Here is a 22,345-nt window from a genome sequence, read left to right as displayed (position 1 = left end):
ATATTTAGAAAGGGGAGGGCGTCATCGTATGTGGAGGGCGTAGGGCCGCGCATGCACCGTGAGGAAACGTGCCTATTCACACAGTGTGATGTAAGTGAGGCTCGTGTTTATCTTCGGGTGGGGACTTCAGTATCGTCATGAGGTACAGGTAACTGGGTCACTCGTGGGCCATTCCACGGTCCATCTGCGCAGGTGGAAGTCAGGGCTTGAGCTCAAACTGGTCTGGGCCGTCTGGGCCGCTTGAGCTCTCGGTCCGTCCGGGCGGTTATGGCTTGAAGGGTAGTGTGGGTTTCCATCAGAGGATGCTGTGCCCGTCTGGTCCTTTGCCTGAGTTAAGAGATAAACTGGAAAGAAGGGCTCAAGGCAAACATGTGGGAGAGAGGCTGATGGGTATAAGCAGGTGAGCAGTAAAGGTTAGGTGTTGGGCTGCAGCTGGTGACAACTGGGCCTCAATTATCTGCTTACTGATGATTTTTGGAGGAAGGCAGGCAGCTGGAAGAGCGTGTGGAATGTCGGACTAAAGAAGAGGTACTGCCTGCCGGGTCCACTCCTGGCTCTGCTGCCTGCTGCTGTGTGGCCTTGGCCAAGTTGCTTGACCTCTCTCTGTGCCTGTTTCCTCATCTGTCAAATCAGGATCCCAGAGGACCCACTTATCGGAGTGTCCTGAGGATTGAGTTAGCCCTTGTAGACACTTGGTAATCACTCAGTCAATATTAATGAGGGTTGTAGGCGGTTAACAGAGAACCTTGAAAGAGTGGGGCTCTGTTGACATGGGTGGTTTCGGAGGATTTAGCACATGGAGGTCAGCAAATATTTACCTGCCAGTTACCACAAAACAGAAATTAAATCAATACTCATTCTTTTAAAAAAACAAATAATTTGTTTTTGGGAGAGCACAAGCAAGGGAGGGGCAGAGAGAGAGGGGGGACAGAGGATCCAGAAGCAGGCTCCGCGCGGACAGCTCGAACTCATGAATCGGGAGATCACGACCTGAGCCAAAGTCCGATGCCCAACTGACTGAGCCACCCAGGTGCCGCATCAATACTTCTTCCGTATTGCATCATCACGCAATCGAATTTCTAAGTCTGTTTCCTAAGGAGGGAAGAGAGTTTTCCCGATTTGAGAATGCTTGTTATAATTATCGTAAGGATGACTGATTTGCAAGTCCCAGACCAACACATCTCAAGGCGGAGCCAAGCAGGATTTGCTGTCGACTGGATGGGAGGAGGGGGTAGCCGATGAGGCAGGAAGTCCAGGATGATTGTTGACTTAAGGAACCAGGGCTGGAGGGGCTGGGGGGGTGGGGTGCCCTGGCAGGTGGGCTGACGTGAGTTCCGGGTTGGGCCCGCCTCATCCGGGACTGCTGTTGGACGCCCATGGGCCGTGGGTGGCTGCAGCTGGAGAGTGAACTCCGGAGGACGGGTCGTGGGTGCTGCTGGGTCCCCTCACATCCCTCAAAGCCACGTGGCCCTGGGGTTCAGCGGTATCTGCTGGGCGTATATCCCCCTCCCCGGGGCAATATTTTTGGATCATTTATTTTGTTGCCACCATTGTATTACAAAACATTTCAAGTGTTCAGAAGATACTACGAGGGAATTTTACAGGGGAAAATGATCTGATGGGGAGAAGAGACAGATATCTCATGCAGAAAAATTCCAAATAATCGACGTAGATACTTGCTCTCAAGGAAGTGGAGCCTAATCCCCACTCCCTGAGTGTGGGCAGACATAGCAACTGTTTCCTGGGGACAGACTCGAAAGAGGGAAAGCGAACGAGCAGCTTTACTGCAGAGAAACCAGACCATGCCGTCTCCACCAGGTGATCAAGGTCAACATCAAGGGATTGAGTCACGGGGCTGCGCGCACCCTTGATGAGCTGTGATGAGGGCAGCGCTCTCTCTGGGTGGTCTCCTAATCAGGAGAGAAATAATCAGATCCCACCTGTGGGGGATTCTACCAAGTGCCTGTCATGGAAAACACGCAGAGTCTGAGACACTGCCCAGCCAAGAGGAGCCTACCGACACAGGAGGGCTAGTAAGTGTCATCGTGGGGTCCTGGATGGGATCCGGCACAGGGAAAGGGAAAACTAGGGACATCTGAGTAATGGATGCGCTTTAAGTATTAATAATACTTTCACATATTAATAGTAGGACATCAATATTCGTCCATTAATTATGACAAATACACCACGCTAATTTACGACGTTAATAATAGGAGAAACCAGGTGCAGGGTGGATATGGAAACTCCCTGTATCATCTTTGCCTTTTTTTCTGCAACTCTAAAATTCTTTCAGACAATAAAGCTGCTTCAAAACCAAACAGCCATATACCCACCACCTAAATTCTGCCCTTCACACTTTACTGTCCACATCAGACATTACGTGTGTATCACGCATCTATCCGTCTCTGTTTACCTCTCTTGACTGCCCTCTCTTTTTTGCTCAAGACGGCACGTGGGAAGCTGGGACAGGTGGGCTCTCAATGCCACGGGGTCTCGGGGTCTCCAGCTCTCCGGGTCTCCGAGTCTGGTACGCTCTAGGAATGCCCCGTCCCCAGCCTCGGCTGTAGCTGGAAACAAAGAACTCTACTGTCACCCAATGGATACTTAGAGAAATGAAAGTTGAGTGGTTGAGGGCCAGCTGAGGAGGCCCAGCAAGGCAGGGAGCCCCTCTGGCTGGGGGCCAAGGCAGGACCCCTGACCCCTTGGCCAGTTCTAGCCTAGACCCGGACGTCTGCCAACTCCGGCCCCAGTTCCCAATGGCGCAGCCATTTCGTAAGGTTATGCGTACTACACTTTTCAAAAAAGTCTTTTCTGGAAGGAGGTAGAGCATGAGGGAACCGGGAGTCTTCTTTCCAGTTCTGCTAGTATTTTTGATGACCAGGAAGAACAATTTCGGAGCAGTGGCAGGGCCTGTCCAGCTGCTTTGGAAAGAGAAGTGTCTGGGGGCAGGGGCGTCGGCTGACGGGGCTTGGGGGGGCCCCGGGGCACCGACGGGAGGCCCAGGTCTGCGGCCTGTCTGGGGCCACAGGTACCTGGTGTCCGGCTTTGCCACACACGCTGTGGCCACGGCGCCTCCTGAATATGGAGGCGAGAGGGACGGGAAGCGTGTGACCTGAAGGGCGGGCGGCACAGCTTGGTTGTTCCACGTCCTGCTCTTCTAAGAGGGGCCCCACCCATGAAGCGGCTGACCACAGGCGTGGCTGCTCGTGCCTCAGGGTTAGGAAAAGGAACAGAGTGTGCCTTAGTCTGGGTTTCCCCAGCAGCAGAGCCCGGGACAAGGGTTCGAACACTGGTCATTTATTCGGAACTTGATCCCAGCAAGCCCCTGTACAGAGTGGGACGGGAGCCAGGGGAGGGAAAAGATCGGATACAGGGTATGTCATTACACCACTAACATTGTGGTTTTGGGGCTCCGCCCTGCTGGGAAGCCCCCCCTCCCCCCGCCCATCCCAGCTGACGGCTGAGGACGCTGGGGCGAGGGCTGCTTCCAGGGACTCTTAACTGCCACCCTTCTGGTGCCCTGGCCCAGGGTAAGTAGCTTCTAGAGGGCAGAAGCGGGTGCTACGGGGAGGCTCGGGGCACCGCTCGGTCCTCTGTGTGTTCATGTGTTGAGGGCTGGCACTCGACCCTACCCCGCCCGCCTCATTCCCCACGGGGAGAGGTCCACGGCGGGGCTGCCCGAGGGCCGGGGAGAGGACCCCTCGCAGAGTCAACAGAGCACAAGAAGGTACTATTTGGGTTAGGAGTGGGGCCGGGACGAGGGGACCCTCATCCCTTCTCCACACAGGTGACACCGTCAGGTGGGGAGATGTCAATCTCTCTCAAGCGTGGAAGGGGGTGTGTGGGGCAGCTCACCAGGGAGGAAGGAGAGGAAACCGGCTGGGGCGCGGCCTCGTCTGGAAGCTTCCCCTGGGCTGGCCCCGTGGCTCCCCCTACAGCCTTGTCCGCTGCCCCCGCTTCATCTCCACCGAACCGAAGACCCAGGTGCTGACGAACAGAACAGGACCGTGTTATTTCCACAGATCACCAAGTACGTAGGTGATAAAAATTTGTTACCGAGGAACAGGAGTCCTGAGGAGCTGAAGTTCGTCTGGTAGAGAATGCTGAAAAGTTGAAATCTTCCCCCTAAATCTCTAGTGGCTGTCTTCCGGAAGGGCTACCTAGAAAAAAGTACTGCACGTTATAGAGGACACGACCTCCTACCTAGAAACCTGGCTGTCCCTGTACTGGGAGCCCCAGGTCCCCGGGGACGAGCCCAGCACTAGCCCTCGGGGCCCGAGGTCGTCGGCTCCCACCGGACCATCACGCAGGCAACCACACACCAGCGGGGCCGCGGCGGTCGCTGTGAACAAACGCCGTGCGGAGGCGTCACGCCACTCGTGAGGGGACACAGCTTTGTGCGAAGATCACCACCTCTTCGGTCGGCGTGAACCGGGGCAGGGACGAGTCTCCACGACAGGCGGTGAAGGCCTTTGTCCCTACTGACCGTGTCTTGGGTTCTAGACCCCGCGGAGGATCGCAGGCTGACCACAAGCGGTCAGGCGGGCGGGCGCTGACCATCAGCGTGGAGAGGTGTTCAGACGGCTCCTGAGGGAGGCTTCCCTGTGGGGTTAGTTCCTGGGATCCAGCGCACAGGCCTTTGAGATTGTAGTGTGTGGGGTGTCTGGCCTCGTCCCTCACACCTTCCAGAAACAAAACGGCCGGAGAGAGGGCACGAGGCTCTGAAAGTGGCGGGAAGGCCGCAAAGGGCCGGGGAGGAAGAATGCTGCTTGTAAACCGAGCAGTAGCTGAAGGGCAGTGTGTCTGGGGGCATTTCTGGCAAATTCTCAGGGGATCGCTCATTCATGACCTCGGAATGGCAGAAAAAGCCATCGGGCACTGAGCCCTCACAGAGCTTGGAGAGTCATGATCTTCTTTGGCCCTTACAAATAATATATATAAATAAGGAGGGCAGGGTAAGGGCTACACGTTGACCCCCGAGCAGCCCGAGACTCGCTTTTTCTTGGTGCGGGGAAGTGACACCGACAGGTGACCGGTGGGAAGTAGAACGTGAGCTAACGCACAAGTCCAGCCCTCAGCGTGGCCACTTCCTGTCTGATCAGAGAAAGGGCCAAGTCACAAGGTGTGACCTCACGGGGCCGTGTCATCTCTGGAGACGAGGGACTGAACTACCCGGAAGAAATAGGCAACGAGTAAGATGTGTTCGGATGCGGGGTTGTGGCAAGGACACGTCCCAGGCCACGGCCCCAGAGAGCGGCGATCCCATTTACAGACAAGGGTTAAATTAAAAAGCGAGGACAGGGCTGTGCACCCCACAGCACAGGCGGCCCGGGGACAGAGGGCTCTCTCGCCCTCACTGTGATCTCACCCTTGGAACTTCTAATCCTCCTGCCGAATGTACAGTTTTACCCTCGAACGTTAATAATAAAGGGTCACAGAGCCATGGGCAAAGGGTCCGCTCCCCAAACGCTAGGGTCTAAAAAAGCGATCAAACAAGGAGTAATATCGTGCACGTGAAAGGCAGGGCGAGGGAGCTGGGAGCCCGGTCGCATAACACTCCAAAAGTCGTGTAACTTTTAAGGGAAAGTCGCACCAGACACCCAAAATCAAACCCTGAATAGGAAAAAGGACTTAGAAAGGCATGTGTGTTAGCTGTTTCCCGTTAGTTTGTGACAAAATGTGGGCCGGGGTGTCTCCTGACGGGGCTGTTCACAGAGACACAAGTGCAACTCTCTGGAAGACACCATAAAAACGGAAGCGCTGTTTCTCCAAAATTTTATTTTTAATTTAAATTACAGGGCCAGCCAGATATTCTGATAAGAAATTTACGTTTCCTCAGGAGAAAGGAAATGCTTTCAGGGCACTGTTAACAACTGTATACATCTCCACCTTTTTTTTTTAAGGGTTAAAAATCACATTGAGTAACTGTACCTGACTCATGTAAAATTAAACCTTTGTAACACAAAAAGAAACCACTTCCAGTATAATAGTTTTGGTGATATGAATATATTAAATGATCGTAACTTTTCACCTTTGAAGGTTTTCACATTTCTGTTAGAAAACAAAAACAGAACGGGTCTTAACTATCCCCGGCTCCCAACGCAATGGTGGCACATCGCCGATCTCCGGGACGTGCTGCACCCTCGCTGTGTCCCACACACAAGTGCAGGTGCCACCGCCCAAGTGGAAGCTGTTTTGTTGTTTCAAGTTCTAAGAGCCAGCTTGGCGGGGAAACTTTTCTGCCACTTGGTGTAACTGATGTTTTCGCACCAAATCCAGACACCAAGCACTGGACCGCGAGACCCAGAACGTCTCCTCACGGTCGAGTCCCCCGTTCCCTTCCTAAGTATCTTGGGTATTTTTCATTTCCGGGAGTTTGGATCGCTTTCCCGACTTCCAGTAGAAAAACGTGACTTATTTTACACAGATTTTGGAAAAGACAGCCTCAGGAAAAGCAATTATAATGCAGACTGCCTTTTGACTGAGATAGGATAAAACACATTTATATCTTCTGGAGCTATTTTCCTCGCCGGTATTCCCAGGAGGTCTGAAAACCTGCCGATGCTTAAAACATCAACTGGGAGTCTCATGTTGCTGGCTGATAAATAATTCAATTAGTAAGAGAGGCTAGCAAAGAGTAATTATATAAATTTCTTAATCAGCTACAGCCATGCTGAATTCAAACTGGCAAACTCTGATTTGTTAAGTTGTTAGTTGTGATCTTCGTATCACTAAGATGAACAGATACCATTCTAAGAACTTGACATAGATATGTTCTAGGAGACGTTCTGCCGTGGTCACAGTAACAAAGTGGTGCAAAATCAGTTACTTTATAAATACTGATAATTTGCAGCATTAAAGAACAGGACATTAAAACAAAATAAGTTTCCCCATAGGACACCTATGACTAGGGGCTCTTCTTTTCCTAAGAGAAGCCAAAGTTTTAATTATTCAGTTTCACAACTATTGTACTGGATTACTTACTCTAAGAAAGAAAAGGTGCTCTACAGAGGTTCCCCCCAACCCCACGAAGAATCAGCATGAACTTAGCATAATCAGCATCATTCATGTCTGGCGAGCTCATGACTCAATGAAATGAATAAGGCCGATACTGCGCAGGGAAGCGTGGCTGGCTGAGTGCCAGGCCTACCGAACGGCACCCCAGTAGATAGCTGAATACAAAGGATTGGTTTCCATTTTGTCTTTTAATGCTGTGATACTTAAAAGTTAAATCAGCATTTTCATGTGATCGGAAGTCTTTCAATTACATATGAGCATTCATTTTTTTTTTTTTTTGCAAAAACTCAATATTAGGTAATAGTTACATACTAATACAGTAACATTCCTCTGCTGTACAAATTAAATCATTTAAAAGAAAGGAGCATTCTAAGAATTATATACAAAAGAAACCTGTAAGCATTGTTGAAATGAAACGCAAGGTGTCACTGTTAGCTCTACTGGTTTAAAATACCTTCCAAAAAGTAAAATTAACAAATACCCTTCAACATATCCAGGTTTACAAGTCTCAAGAAAATCAAATGTCAAAAAATTCTAGAAAGCTGTGAAAAGCATATATACAATTTCCTCATGACCTTATGAAGCTTCATGCCTTTGAAAAGTTGCTATCGATTCATTCGCACGCCAACTTTATCCACCCCAAAAGCTCCTACCTTGGATACAGCTCCCCTCTGATCTCAAACACAGCTCTGCTCGATCTTCCTTCAGCGAAGGCGTACAACCTCACCACGAACCCACGCTCAGATCTTTAACAGAGATCAAAGCAAGCACGCAGGTTGAATCTGAAAACACCAACCCCCTTCTTCCCTAAACCACACCGTCATCTACACATCTGCCTGCAGGAGCCTAGCCAGCCACGTTCAGAACTCTCACAGCAAACAGAGTCCTCGAATTCTGAAGCGACACACAGATCAAGAAAAAGTCCACGTGTGCTCTAGTGGGCAAGAAAGCAGCAGCTACGTTCTCCAACTTGGACTAAAAAAAAACAAAAAAGGTAAAATGAAAAACCGTTCACTTAACAGCAGGTTAGCAGTAATGTTCCTCATGAACCGAGAAGAGTGCCTGATGCTGAATAGCTAACAGCAAACGCTGAATCTGGATTTACTAGTTTAGGTGTTGATTGGAAATTAGGCTTCTTGCTGAGCTGGTCTCTTCAAATCCCTGATCTGTTTAACTAAATAGGTCTTCTCATCGTTAAATTGTTCGTCCTCGGTCCTGTCATTCTGAAACTTGCTGAGGAACTCTATGAGTTTGGTCTGGTTCTTGAGGAGGATGTCTAGGATGGGCTGCGTCTTGTTAGGATTGGCTACGAACACCTGCACGGAGAGAAAGCAGCATCAGTCGCAGGAAGGGATGAGACCCAGATGTCCGCCCACAGCCAGCAGGGCACGCGTGGCACACGCCCGATGCTTCCCCGGGGCCTGTGGTCAAGTCATGGTTCAGAGGATTTTGTTTTGGAAGACTGCATTTTACAAGTGGGGGGGGGGGGGTGGTGAGGTGGAGAATTACATGTTTCAGCACAGAAAAGGACTGACAGATTCATTCATGCTCTGAAATTCTGCAGCTTGGTATTAAAATATAGACTGATTTTAGAATAAAATGGGCAGAAATTATTTCTGGGCAAGGAAAGTCAGAATGGATTCCAAGTACTAAAACCTCCATGAAAAGCATTAAAAAATGCACTAAAAAATGCTTTACTTTGTGATTAGTAGTAGTCTACATCAGAAATGAATGATTCTCCCCTTGTCCCCCAGTGCAGATGGTGTACCTTTCTGGGTCTGTTTTTGTCAAATGTTGTGCTACACAAATAGGAGCTCAGATGACCAACACGAAGCTAGTAAAACCACAGCTAGTGGTAAATGAAGTGAGATGAACAACTGGAGAAGGAAATCCTGTCTGTGGCTCCCATGCTGTACCTTAAACACGTGGAAGGCCTCAAACTGGATGTTACGACTCTTGTCTCGGAGGAGATTCATCATCAACTTGAGGTTCTCTGGTTTACTGATGTATTTTGTCATAATTGTGAAGTTGTGTCTGTCTAACAGTAGTTCACCCAGAAGCTGAGAAGACATTTAAACAATTACTCTTACATTATCATCGAGATTTCAAGTAAATCCAAAGTTTAAAAAAATAATTCACTTTATAATCATCACTGTTAAGCCCAGGGCAGTAGGCACTCAAAAGACCGATGAGTGGAACCGAATTACGACCTACAAGCTACCGAGAGCCCACCACCTGCCACCCGACCACGTACACCGTTCTTCTGGGGGCTTAACCTATGCGGAGTCCAACACCGCTCCCTGGTCTTGACACGTGCCAGCGCACATTTGGCCCAGAATCTGAAACTGTCACAGCCTACTTTTCACATAAGCATTCCTGTTGTCTCATTAAAAAACAAAAACGGAAACAAAAAACTATCAAAGAAAATGGTTAGAAGATAGGTTATTGATAATTCTTTAAGTTTGACTTAACTACAAATCTTAGTGTAATTAATTAAAATTATTTTATTTACTTGGATTTCCCAGGAAAGAGTGTTTCAGGGCCAAAGGTTTCCACACACTTACCCTTGAACTCGCCAAAGTTATGCTTTTATCATACCTGATTCAGGAAAGTTTATGAGTATTTCTCTGTTCATTCTTTCTTTAGCAAACTATCCTGAAGATACTCTAGTTTTTTCTTAATGATTCATCATCACTAATGACATTAAGCTAAAAAAATGTCTGTGTCTCCAGGGCTTACTGAGTTCTAGAGTCATTATATACCACATCGGTGCTTGATTTTCCAACCGTCCCTGCTCGCTCTAGCTGTCTTCGTCTGAAACCAGTAGTCACCTCCTCATGTCAGTGAGTCAGCTTCTAGGTGAGGTCTAGCATGCCCGCCGTGGAGGAGGAGTAGAGTTGCAGTCCTTGGGGCTGGGGCAGGGGCAGGGGCAGGGGCAGAGGAAGAGGCAGAGGCAGAAGCTGGGCCCCTGCATCAGCCCACCTGGGCTTGAATCCTGGCTCCCCACTGCCTGTAAGCTATGCAACCTTGAGCACATTAATTTCCTGGTGCCCCAGTTTCATCATCCACAGCGGGAGTGGATGACAGTACCTATACCTCCTGAGATACATGCATAGTGGGAAATAAAAGCACGAATATGTGCAAGGCCCGTGGGACTGGAGTCTACATAGAGACATGGACTGAGCTCTAAGGGAAGGAAAATGCATGAGTAGAGTTATTCTGCCCTGGATTAATTGCTCTGGTTAATTCCTTTCTGGATTCTTGACTGTGTCCTAGATAGTTGAAAATTTCCAGACAACTATCTCTAGATAAGTAATATGTAATATTAAATAAAAAATAACCTGATGTGCAGGAGAACAAATCTATTCTACTTAGGATTTATAATGAAATTCTAGAAAGAATTCAAAAGCTCAAGCTCAGGTTTCACATCAATCTGAATCACAAAATGTACAACTATCAGGGCACCTGGTGGCTCAGTCGGCTGAGTGTCCGACTCTTGATTTCAGCTCAGGACGTGATCTCACGGTTCATCAGTTCGAGCCCTGCGTCTGGCTCTGCGCTGACAACTCAGAGCCTGCTTGAGATTCTACCCGCCCCCCCACCCCCACCCCGTCTCTCTGCTCTTCCCCAGCATGTGTGAGCGCACATGCACTCTCTCAAAATAAACTTTAAAAAAAAAACCCCACAAACCCAAAATATACAACTTTCAAGGTAAGAAGCAACAAGTATTTACTCTTACAAAGACTCAAAAGTTACTATTAAGCATGTGAAGGGGTACAGCTTTCCTGGTGTTCATTTTCTATCACAGAAACCAAAGAAATACCAAGCATGGCTCACTTGGTTATCTGGAGGAGGATAACTGGTAATTCTTTAAATTTCTTGAGACCTAAACAAAAAAGTTGGAGGTCTTGCACAGGGAATACACATTTGCTGGTAAAATAAATATAGGAATACTTGATGCCTGTGTAGCTGGAAAAAAAGAGCACAAGTAAAAATCCATGTTTAAAGTACCACTGGTTCTCACAATTGCTGCATGCGTCCTGAGGTGTCACAGAGCCGCGGGAGCTGGGGACCGGCCCCATGTCCGTGACCGAGGGCTCGCACACAGCGGTCTTAACCGTCCTTTTCAGGTTGGCAATTCCAAAGTGGCCAGAAGGTCTTGAATGCCCTTCTCCTTATCGAAGCAACCCCAAGATTCAGAATTTGATTTGCGGACGCACTACCTTCCTCCCCCTCTCGTGAGAGGTATTGGCCCTGGAAGCTACTATCCTAGGTAGTCCTGCCTGGCCTCCTTGGCCTTGGAAGACACTGGCTCCATCCAGCTGCTCATCCCCGTGTGACTGCTGGGGAGACAGGGCATCCTGGCCCTCAGATATGAAGAGGTCACTTTACTGTGTTGAGAATCACAGGGGAGCCTACATTACACTATAAATATTACAAGTATATATGACATTATAGTACACTGATGTACAGGGAAGACAAATTCCTGAAACAGCTGCCAGAATTTCCACACCCACCCCTGAGGATGAAAGGACTGGCCTTACCGGCGGCCGTCGCCCAGCCAGCGCACCTGGAGAGATGACAGGATGGGCTGGGTGGCGAGGCCCCAACAGCGGCAATGAGCAGAAAGCACCCCAGCCTGAAGGGCCATTTCGGCCGTGATATATTTCCAAGCTGTGTCTATTACTGGTCCCCAACTGTAGGAGTTAGTCTTAAGAGAAAAGAAGGAAGTATCTGGCCAGATGGAAAGGATTCTTTTGGACATTTGGGTGGTAGAGAGTGTTCTAGTCAAAGGATACAAAGTCTAAAAGAGGCTCCTGAGGTCCTTTAGTCAATCCCCAGAGAAAGGCAAGGTCTTGAAGAGTGCTCTCCCTCTGGCAGGAGGGCAAGCAGGAATGGAGTCCCGATCAAAACGAATTTGGACACCTCTGAGAGGAACGACTCGGAGCAGGACAGAATTTGAAGTGGACCCAGCAAAAAGTACAGGTCGAGTTAGGGTTGCGCCTTCCACCCCCAATCCTTCGTGAGCTGTACCTACAGTTCCTGTCAGCACCACTTACTGACAGAGTGAGGGGTATGCTTTTGTTAACTGCAATGAGAATCTTCTAGAGCAGAGGTCAGCAAACTTTCCGTAATGGACCAGAGACAGTCAACGTTTCAGACTTGGCAGGCCCATAGAGTCTCTGTGGCCACCATTCAAATCTGCTGTTATACTCTAAAGAAGTCTTATATGATATAGAAGTAAATGAATGTATCTACGTGCCAATGAACCTTTATTTACAAAAACAGGCATTGGGCTGGATTTGGCTCATGAGCCCTAGTTTGCCAATCCCTGTTCCTGAGTTTTAACTTTTTTTTTTTAAGTTTATACATTGAGAGAGAGAGAGAGAGAGAGAGAGAGAAAGTGTACGCGTGTGCATGAGCAGGGGAGGAGCAGAGAGAAAGGGAGAGAGAGAGTTTGCCCAAGCAGGCTCCGTGCTGTCAGCGCATGGACCAGGCCAACACAGGGCTCAAGCTCACGAACCGTGAGATCATGACCTGAACTGAAATCAAGAGCCGGCACTTACTAGGCCACCCAGGCGCCCCTTGAATTTAAATTTCAAATGGAAGTATGCATGTCCTGGTCTGATACAAAGCGGCCAAACCTGCCTGCGGTTGAAGGTTTCACTGCTCATGGCCGCCCCGCCCCCTCCTCATGCAACAGCCTGCGTCATCCCGGAAGCACAACAGCTACCAAGACTTCATCTAGTTGGTATGAGTCTAAGTTTCAAAAACAGGCTTCCAAATCTAAAATACTGCATTGCTAAGAGGTAGAGACCTCTTCAAAATTCTGCATATTCTATGTTGATTTCTCCACTTACAAGCAGGTGGGCAGGTGCCCTGTGCCGACCACAGCTGGACTTCGTTTCCACAAAAATCCTGACCAAGGACAAATGTATTTTCCTCTCAAAGGTCTAAGACCCACACCAGCATATCTCCCATTCCCCAAACACAAATTTCACGCGCAGGGTGAAGAGAAGTAAAATACATAAAATAATCAGCCATACCTTGAGTGACTGTCTTTTTGTCACATAGTTTTCTGAATGAAGTAACTTCTCATATTCACTGAAGAACTAAAAGACAAGAAAACATGTATCAGGAAGTATTTTCTTAAAGACTGGCAGAGGACCTTAAAAAGCTTGAGCACAAACTTCTAACACCACGAAGGCCAACCACTGCCCGCCCATCTGTCTCACACAGCCTTCCTCAGTGGCGCTCAGAGACCCTCAGGCCCCCGCCCCGAGGATTACCTCCAGGAGTGGGGGCTCCTGGGACCGAGTCCCGCCCAGTGCCGGCCAGGCCCACACAGCTGGAACCTGGTCCTCCTCTGTCATCCAAACTCCACGTGCATAAAACAGAACTCCTACCCTCCAGCTGTCTGCTCAAGGTGGAGTCTGGTCTCATTTCTTGGTTTTAGGTTAGAAGATTTCCTATTTTTTTTTTATAGTTCAGTGAGTCCAAAGCATATAGACAAAGAGAAAGTCACCTATTCTTTCAATGCATCAGGCAAGAGGAGAAAATAATTAAAACCAGACAAGAGGAGAAATTCAACACTCTCAAATAGGTAGGTGTCCTAGAAAAGGTGGGACTTGGGCTCAATCTTGAATAATAGCAGGGATTTCATTTAGAAAAGGGGAGGAGATAAAATGGGAAGGACACAGCATGAGTGAAGGCTGGAGAATGCACAACGTGACACACTTAGGAAGTGACACATGTCCACCAGATTTACACAGTGCTGCTCACTAACAAGCACGGTGTCACTGGCATGGTGAGGCGTGGCAGCCGATCAAAGCAGGAGGTAGGAAATGGACAGGAGGGACACAGGGTCCAAGGCCACAGTTGCTAACACGGGGCCTATGCTTCATGAGGGGTCCTGCTCAGCCACTCAGCTGTGATGCAGAGCAGGGACTCCTCGAGGAGCTGCTCTCAGGGAACTGCACTTCTGTCACCTCACCTCGAGGGCTGCATCCGCTACAGGCCACCACGATCAGATCCCCCTGAGAACGCCCCTGGGAGAATGTGTTTTGTTTTACAGATGTTGTCATCTTTCGGTTGATTTTGTTCCCCTGAGTGCTTTCGGTTATTAGAAAGCTCAGGGCCGAAGTGTACAGGATTTGAGATCGTGTGATTTTGTAATTTTGTGTAAAAGCAATCCTCCCGGTTTAATTTAAATTACCTGCCTCCTCACTTTCCTTCTCCCTCCCTCAGATCTGACTGCATTATCTACACATTTCTGTTAGTTGCCTCACATAAATATTCCTGAAATTTTGTTGACCAATGTCATCTATTGATAACCTGGCTGAAGGTTAATAATTGTAGTAATATTAACTACTAGCAAACTGACGTCAATGCCCGAAGTTAAATTTCTTGGAAATTGGTTTGTATCTTTGGTAGGCTTTAAACTAAGATACTGGTATGTCGGATTCTTTCGAATCTTTGAGGCCATGTCGTAGCACAAACAATCCGACTGAGCTGACGTTTACTGCCGCTCACCGAGTTCCGGCAGTGCCCTCAGGCACTCGACACACATTCTTACTTAATCCTCACAACAACCCGCCACAACGCTTAGGTGCGATCACGAGCCTTCTTTTAGGGCTGAAGATCCTGAAGGCAGAGGGTGAACGAAGGCAGCCGCCCAAGGTCTGGCAGCACAAGGTGGGGCTGGCGCCCGAAGCCCACACTTCTAATTGCTGCAGAAAGGCACCCGTGAGGTGACTGTGCTGCCGTCTGAAACCAACGCACAAAGACACACACCACATCCCGGTGGAAAATCAAAAAAACCTGACCGGCAACGTTTAAGCCCCTCCTGAGACTGCCTCCGAGGGACCGGGATGCACTCAGCACTGCATGCTACCGAGTGGGAGGGAGAGGCGAACACACAGTTCGAAAGCGTAGATTCTGCCTCTGAGAACCTTACAACTGAAATTTAGTTGAAGAGTAAAGTGAACAACGAAGTATCAGCAGTGCCTAAGATTTCAAAAATTCAAACGACAAGTGAACAATGAAAACCCACGCCAAATCTCGCGGGTCAGACGGGAATTTCAAGCGGACTGTTACTATCCTGACTTCTCCAAGAACACCCATCGGGCTGTGGGAAGCGTGTAAGTCAGGCCGGTCCGGCCTAAGGATGCGCCCCTGGGCACGGCGGGGGCAGAGCTGGTGCGAGGTGGGGGCGAGCACCTGACCCTGGGACCTGAAGGCTGCTGTGCGGGCCAAGGGCACTCAAAATTGTCTATGTCGCTCAGGATGTCGGACAGCAACTCAAACTGCTGGACTAGTCCAGTGTCCTCACTTTACAAAGAGGACGGACTTCTGAATCCCCGGGGTAATGGCCTCGGCCATGGCCCCGAGGAGCCAGCGGCAGGAGCAGGGCTTCCCCAGGCAAGTGCTCTGCTCGCCCTCGCAGCTGCCGCCCCCCTCTCTCTCCCGGAGGTGGCAGCAGTGTGGGCAGCCGACGGAAAGGAAGGGAAACTTCAAGTTTGATAATAATTTTCTTTTTATCTTAAATGTATTAACTGAGGGTCGATGGGGGGTGGGAGATGCGGGGAGGGTGGGTGACGGGCATTGAGGAGGGCACCTGTTGGGATGAGCACTGGGTGTTGTATGGAAACCAATTTGACAATAAATTTCATATTAAAAAAAATGTATACTGTCCTTTGGCAGCAAAGGGCTTTTACTTCCTCCCCTAAAGCAAGAAAAGAAGGGTAGCGTGTCAATCAAAAGATAAAAATTCTGCTTCTGACCAAGTAACAGTCAATACCTTAGTTCAGTAGAGAAATGATTACAGCACCGTCTAAAACCATTACATATGCAAAATAAGTATCTGGGATACAATCTAATTTCAATCTTTCATTTCTGGTACAAAACTTACAATTTTAAAGTAGAATTTCATATACTTACTTTATCATAATGCTGTTCCAAAAATTCTGCACTGAGCAATTTATGTCTTGTAAGTAAATCCTAGAGAAAGAAAATACACTATTTTACAGCGGTTCTGCATTTAAGTTCTTTTAGAAAGAGAATCCTAAAACATGCCACGCCATTTTACCTGATAAAAACTGTTGTTAAACTCACTATACTTAAAAACATTTGCACATGAGTTGTACTGAAAATGTGGATTCTACGGAAGAACAAATAAAATCGTTAATAACTGGCAACTGTGATCGTGATGGTGATGATTGGTCACGGGTCTACAGCTCTTAGAAGGAAAAATTTAAAAACAAACACATAAGGCAAGAGAAATACAAATTCAAAGAAAGGGAACATGGCAATAAAGTGAAAGAAAAGTAAATGATTGTGGTAAAGTATCAAAGAGAATACTGCTTCTGGAGGGGAAAGAGGGAATTTCTTTCATTAGAAAAAGTACTGGAGGTTCCATTTTCTTCCTCCTAACTTCTGTTATATTTAGTTTCATATCTAATGAAGTCTTTTTTTTTTGGATGCAAAAAGGGGATTTTCCTAAAGCACAGGGACAGGACCCGTGGGCAGAAAGAGCTGCCGGAGACAGACTGTTTCAAAAAAGCCCCATTGTGTTATGAACATTAGCTCCTAAGTAAGCACACGGCTGCCGAAGCGTAGGGTCAGACATCAGAGTGACCTGGAGTACAGCTGCCTTCCTCACCACGTGGCTTTCCCAGAAAACAACTCCAGGATCACTCATTCAGAAAACATATACTATGTGCCAGGTAAAGTTCTAGGCGCTGGGGCTCCAAAGACAAAAAGATGTGGTCCCTGCCTTCAAGGACCTAAAAGTTAGCAATGACTAGCCTGGGTCTCACCACGTGGGAAAGAGAATGGGAACTCAGGACAGCATCAATGGTCAATATTTGGTGAATTGTGGAATAAAATTCCTTTAGAGCGGCCTACTGGAGAGGTTAGTGCCAATAATCCCCTTTCTCCGAACCAACTTTCCTTGTTCTCTTAGCTGTTTGTGTTTGAGTGGCCCAGGTCACAACGAACCATTGTTTCCTGAGGTATGTCCAAGTGTAAGATCGGTCCTGAGAAACGTTCGAGGAAACGTCCCATGGCCAAATGCACGTGGAAAATGCTATAGCTCTGGTTCCCTTGTGGGGAGCTGGCAGGTCTCGAGAGACCCTACAGGGAGCTCTTCTGTCATGTACTTTGTTACTGCCCTTCCCAAAAGGCCTTCCTCACACAGGCTTTCCCCTTGGCCTGCTGACCTACTGATCACCTTCGGATCTCGCCCCCACATCACTGCCATAGCTTCCAGACTGGTCACCAGCATGGACAAAGTTGTCTTTACGTCTGTGAGATTACATGACTGCCATCTCCCATGCTAGACTATAAGTTTTATAAATACCACGTTCATGTCTATTTTTACGAATCTTTGAACCCCCAGCACCGATGCAGTGCCCAGCACATAGAAGAGTGTGATATTTAATACATAAATGAATGAACCAACAAAATCAGGAAACAGGTTTGGGAAAACATCACATCAAGCAATCCTTAAAGCATGCTTTTAAGAAGGTTTCTAACTCCACCCCAAAGATTTACCGGTGTTCAAACTGCTGGATAGGGTACGCATCGTATGCCTTTCTTGGGCCATTTTTTCCAAATCCCCCTTGGGGACTCAATAGACAAAATTAGAAAACCTGGAGTTTGAGCATCCTCAAGAAGCTGGAAGAGAAATGCCATGAAGCTTCCCAGTATGGGGGAGGAGACGGGGGCGGGGAGAGGAGAATTTACATTAGTGTCCTGGCCCACAGGGTCAGCTATTAGGGAGACAGGGACATGAGAACTTGAGGGCAATATACGAGGCATGCTTATTAAAGGCACCTCCTCCTTCTATAGCTACTGCGATCTGCTTATGGTGGTCCCCCCGGTGTAGGAACCTCAAGGGCAGGGGTTTGTCTGGTTCACTGTTGAACCCCAGCACCTAAAGAACAGTGCCTGACACAGGGTAGGCAGACTCGTGGAATGAGCCGAATGAACAAATGAGTAAACGGATTAAGGGATTAGTGTGTCAGGATCCATATAAGACTGTGTCATTTCTACTTTTTTTGTGGCTAAATCATTCTGGAGACCACTAGAAGGAAGTACAGAGAAAAGAACTTGGTGTTCACTGCTCTGCCATAATCTGACAGAAGAGAATGCCAAAGGAGGGGATCTTAGAGACAATGGCTCTCAACTACGGTTGAATTTCAGAAACAGGAAGGTAGAAGATATTGCTCTAGAAAGCAAAATTCCTAGACACGTTGTGCATACATTTTTAGTGAAGTTTTGAGTAAGAAAACTACTCTGAAGGATAGATCTCAAGTAGGAACAAGAGCCTCGCAGCTGGGCCACACACGAAAAGGGGACCTCCAACGTTTCCCCAACTAGGAAAGATTTTCTTCATTATCATCTGGTTTAAAGAGACCAGGAATCTCAGGAAACCACTGCCAATGTAGGAACCAAATCTCAATGGCCTTGGAGTAGGAGAGACCGAAGGGGCGCTCTGAGATGGCTAACATAGGAGACGGACCCCAATGCACAGCAGGACGAAAGCCCCTTGTTAAGAGGGCCACACCAGGGCCTGGAGAGGAGAGTGAAACACTGGTAGGAGAGAAGAACTGCCGAGAGCCAGCACAGAGAAAAAGGCTGATTCCAAGCTGGGAAGAGAGGAGGTGGGGACTTGGGCAGAGCCTCTACCTACTGAGCGATGAGAAGGAATCTCACCCTAGGAGCTGGAGCCACGTGCTTTGGAGGGCTCCCCCAGGGTCGGGGACAGAAACCGACAGAAGAGAAGATGAGGGGGAAAGGTCATGCAGTCAGTGGTAAGTGAGCTGCAAAATTTCCAGCGTGCCACATGGTCCCAGACCACGAACTGCTGGGTCGGCTAGCAGTGGGGAGGAGAAGCAGGATCTAATTTCCCACCTCCCTAAATTCCAGTACATCCAAGGCTCTGGTAGCACTGGCAGACAGGGGTCATCTCCTGAGCCCAGCAGATTGAGCACCAACTTCTGGGTACACTGAATTTAGAAAGATTCCTAAAAGTGGGTCTGGGACTCAAACAGCATGTTGCAAGGACAGTCCTGGGATCCCTGAAGAAATGCTGTTGACCCCGGGGCTCGATTTCACAGAGCCCTGGCAAGTTGTTTGGCCCAATTTCTTCCTTGATGCTTGACCATGTACCAGGACGAGAGACTCAACTCTACCAAATGTGTGTGGTTCACTTTTGGAGCTCTTAACAGAAAGTTCTCCCTGTGCTAGAGTCAAACCTGTCCCCAGGTTATTTCCAGAAACTGTCAGAGCCGACAGAAATAGGTTCAACCCACTTTCTATAGGACCCCAACTCCACATACATGAAGTGCTCTCACGGCAAGTCCCTACCGAGTCTTCTCTTCTCCAGGCTAAATACGTCCAACTTCCTTTAACCACTCCTCGAAAGACAGGATCTGAGTCCCCCTCACCATCTACTGTCTTCTGAAAGCCATCTATTTGTCTATGTGCCTCTTACAGTGTAGCGCCTGGAACGGAACACATTTATGTGCTGTTACCTTAATGGCTCATAGTGGGGCCAGACCGTCAACAGCTCCTTAGGTCACACACTACATGGTCACATGTAGCTCTGGGGCAGCATCATCATACTGTTTAATTTTTACTGCACGTATTCAGAATTCTGTGTACTCAGAGTGGGCTCTGTAGGCAGACTGCCTGGGTTCAAATTCTGGCCTCCCATTTTTTGCCTGACCTCACCCAATACTTCTAGGCTTCAGTTTCCTTCTCTGTAAAGGAGATAGTAAAAATACCTCCCCCAGAGAGTTGGTTGAGTAGGGTATGGAATTGCCTGCACTTTAGTAATTGTTATACTTAGCAATTATTATATTTAGTATTGACTATATTATTATGCCTTATTCCCACATCCCTTATTTATAGAGTTGGGTCTTCAAGTGGAAGACGTCAGTTTGTTCTGTTCCATTCTGGCCTCTCTGGATCATTCTGAAGCCTTATTTTAGGATTACCGCGGTCTGCTGTCTTTCCCTTTGTAGTTCTCACCTATACCTTTGAGAAGTTGTAGGTCTTGTCACATTTTATCTAAGTCATTAATAAAAATGTTCAGCTGGACTGAGACAAAGCCCACTGGAAATCCACTAGAAATTTCTCTCCAGGGTGATGGCAATCCATTTTGCAGCACCTTATGCATATGACCTTTAGTTAGATGTAAATCACTACACTGAAATTCTACCTAGCTCCTGTCTTTTCATTGATTCCATCGAAACAGATCTGTACAATTATTTAACATCCAGTATATCCTCATAGTTATAAAGGAGTAATTCTAATAGCTGCTGTTTGCTCCACACATAGTGTGTGCCCTGACATCCTAGTATTCTTACCTCCATTTTAACAGATGAAGAGCTTGAGATTAAATCCGCAGCAGGGCCGGGAACCGAACCCAGGCAGCCACACTCTGAGTACCCTCATCTACTGGCAACTATGAGATTAATATGACTGAACTTACTCTTCGTGAATCCATGCTGGCTGTGGGTACACGGTTTCCTTTCCAAAATGCTCAGATATCATCTCTTTAGAAACACTTTCTAGAACCTTACACAGGTAAAACATCAAGCTCCAAGCTCCACCAGCCTCTCTGGGGAATCTACCTTCTTTTACTCTGGAAAAATTGGAAATATATTTGTTGGCCTTCTGATGCCCCTCCCGTCTCAAGTCCTCAAAAAAGAAATCACGAACAATATTTGGCCACTGAGTTACTATCTCAGTACACATTCATTCAAGCTACGGATCTCGTTAGTTTTAATTCAGAGGGGGTAGTTTTAATTTCCTTTTGAGACCCAGCACCCATTCCACAGATTTGTAAATTCAAGTTTATGGATGAGCTGCATTTCTTCAAATTTTTTTGTGCACAGTGCAGTTTCTGGGGAGACGGGTCTGGTCACATTCTTCAAGGAGAGTGCGAGCCCCGGATCTACCCTCCTTTTCCGTTATGCAAATATTCTCTCAAAAAGGACGCCAGCAAACCAGGACAGGAGAGTTCTTCCTCCCCCTAAGCACCTTTGGCGTGAGGCTATCAGACTCTCACCGCTCTGACCGGGTTCCCTCTCGGAAGGATGGGGAGGGAAGGTGTGTTCTGATAGGTCCCGTGCCTCTCTCTCTCACATGTCGTCTTGGTCTGGGCTCTGCTTGATTTTGTCTTGGGCAGCTCTCTGTTCAGGGGCCTCTTTAGGGAGTGCTGCCCTTTCTATGTAATCAGGAGTGGCTGAGATACAGAAGCCAAGCCAGCTTCCCAACAAACACGGTCTCTTCCAGAGTCCATCCTTCGAATCCTGAACCATCTTTGAAAGCTTCCCTTCTTCAGGGAGACACTACCTGCCTGGCTCTGCCCAGTCTTTTCCTCTCTGGCTTAACATGAGCTGACAGGGTTGATTTACCCACAGTGATTCCATCACCACCATTTTCTCCTTGGGGAGAATGGAATTCAAAGAAGCAGCCCTAACTGAGGGCTGATAATGAAATTATCAGCAAGGCCAATCGAGACTGTCAGATTCTGTGAATCACATTTCTGGCACAGTGTTAACACGTCTCCCTTCCCGTCAGCCAGCCGTGCCACCTGCGCCAGGCGCATGGCATCGAGCACTCCGCTGGGCCGGGAGGTACGACTGTGCCCCCCCCCCACTCCTCTCCTTCCCACCCCACCCCCACCTCTCCCAGAGTGGCCGCTCGCAGCTCATGGCTTGCTTTCTACACAGGATCTCTTCCCAACAGGTGGTATTACCACACCTCCCTTCATAACAGGCCTGCTGCTTTTCAATGGAGCATCCCCTTCCACCAATATATCCTGATTATGAGTCCTAGCCCCAAAATGCAGTGACACAAAGACATCAGATTTGTCACTTTATGTTATAATCTCGAATTCATTTCATTCTGCTTTATAAATTGACATATAAATATCTGAGATCTTACCTAAGGCTTCTGACATCCTCTTTAATAGTTTCAGGAAAATAAATCCTCGGGTACTTCTCACGCTATTACCTTATTCTCATTCCAGGTGAAACCCTAATGGCCAGGTCCCCAGGTTTTCATCCTGTTTTAAGGGTGTTCATTCACTGTGAGGGACATATTTTACCTAGAGACCAAGGCGGATGCTCATTATCTCAAGGGCTCTTTACCCTCATAAAACTGACCCTCACGAGGAAGTGGCTACTTCTCACCCTAAGAGTGTCCATGGTTCCTGAGCATAGCTGTCTGCAGGTTAGTATGTTAAATCCTGATTAAAGTAGAGGTTCTAAATAGTCACCTATGAGGTCAGACATTTTATATAAGGGAACGT

General features: G+C 48.0%; 1 protein-coding gene across 6 annotated transcripts in view; it reads right to left on the bottom strand.

Moving 5' to 3' along the window:
- Window positions 1-5,761: 5,761 nt before the first annotated feature.
- CAB39 (calcium binding protein 39) overlaps window positions 5,762-22,345 on the bottom strand; it is an 87,636-nt gene continuing 71,052 nt past the window's right edge. For all 6 annotated transcript variants that reach the window (XM_042950454.1, XM_042950455.1, XM_042950456.1 and 3 more), the window contains 4 exons: window positions 15,958-16,017; window positions 13,065-13,130; window positions 8,934-9,077; window positions 5,762-8,333 (listed from right to left, as the gene is read on the bottom strand). In XM_042950454.1, the coding sequence (XP_042806388.1) occupies window positions 8,145-8,333; window positions 8,934-9,077; window positions 13,065-13,130; window positions 15,958-16,017 (459 nt within the window). In that variant the 3' untranslated portion in view covers window positions 5,762-8,144. The remainder of the gene's footprint in view (window positions 8,334-8,933; window positions 9,078-13,064; window positions 13,131-15,957; window positions 16,018-22,345) is intronic.

This window comes from Panthera leo, chromosome C1 (genome assembly GCF_018350215.1).
Source record: "Panthera leo isolate Ple1 chromosome C1, P.leo_Ple1_pat1.1, whole genome shotgun sequence".
Lineage (NCBI taxonomy): Eukaryota > Metazoa > Chordata > Mammalia > Carnivora > Felidae > Panthera > Panthera leo.
Note: the sequence above shows the minus strand (reverse complement) of the source record. Positions and strands in the feature narration are given on the sequence as shown.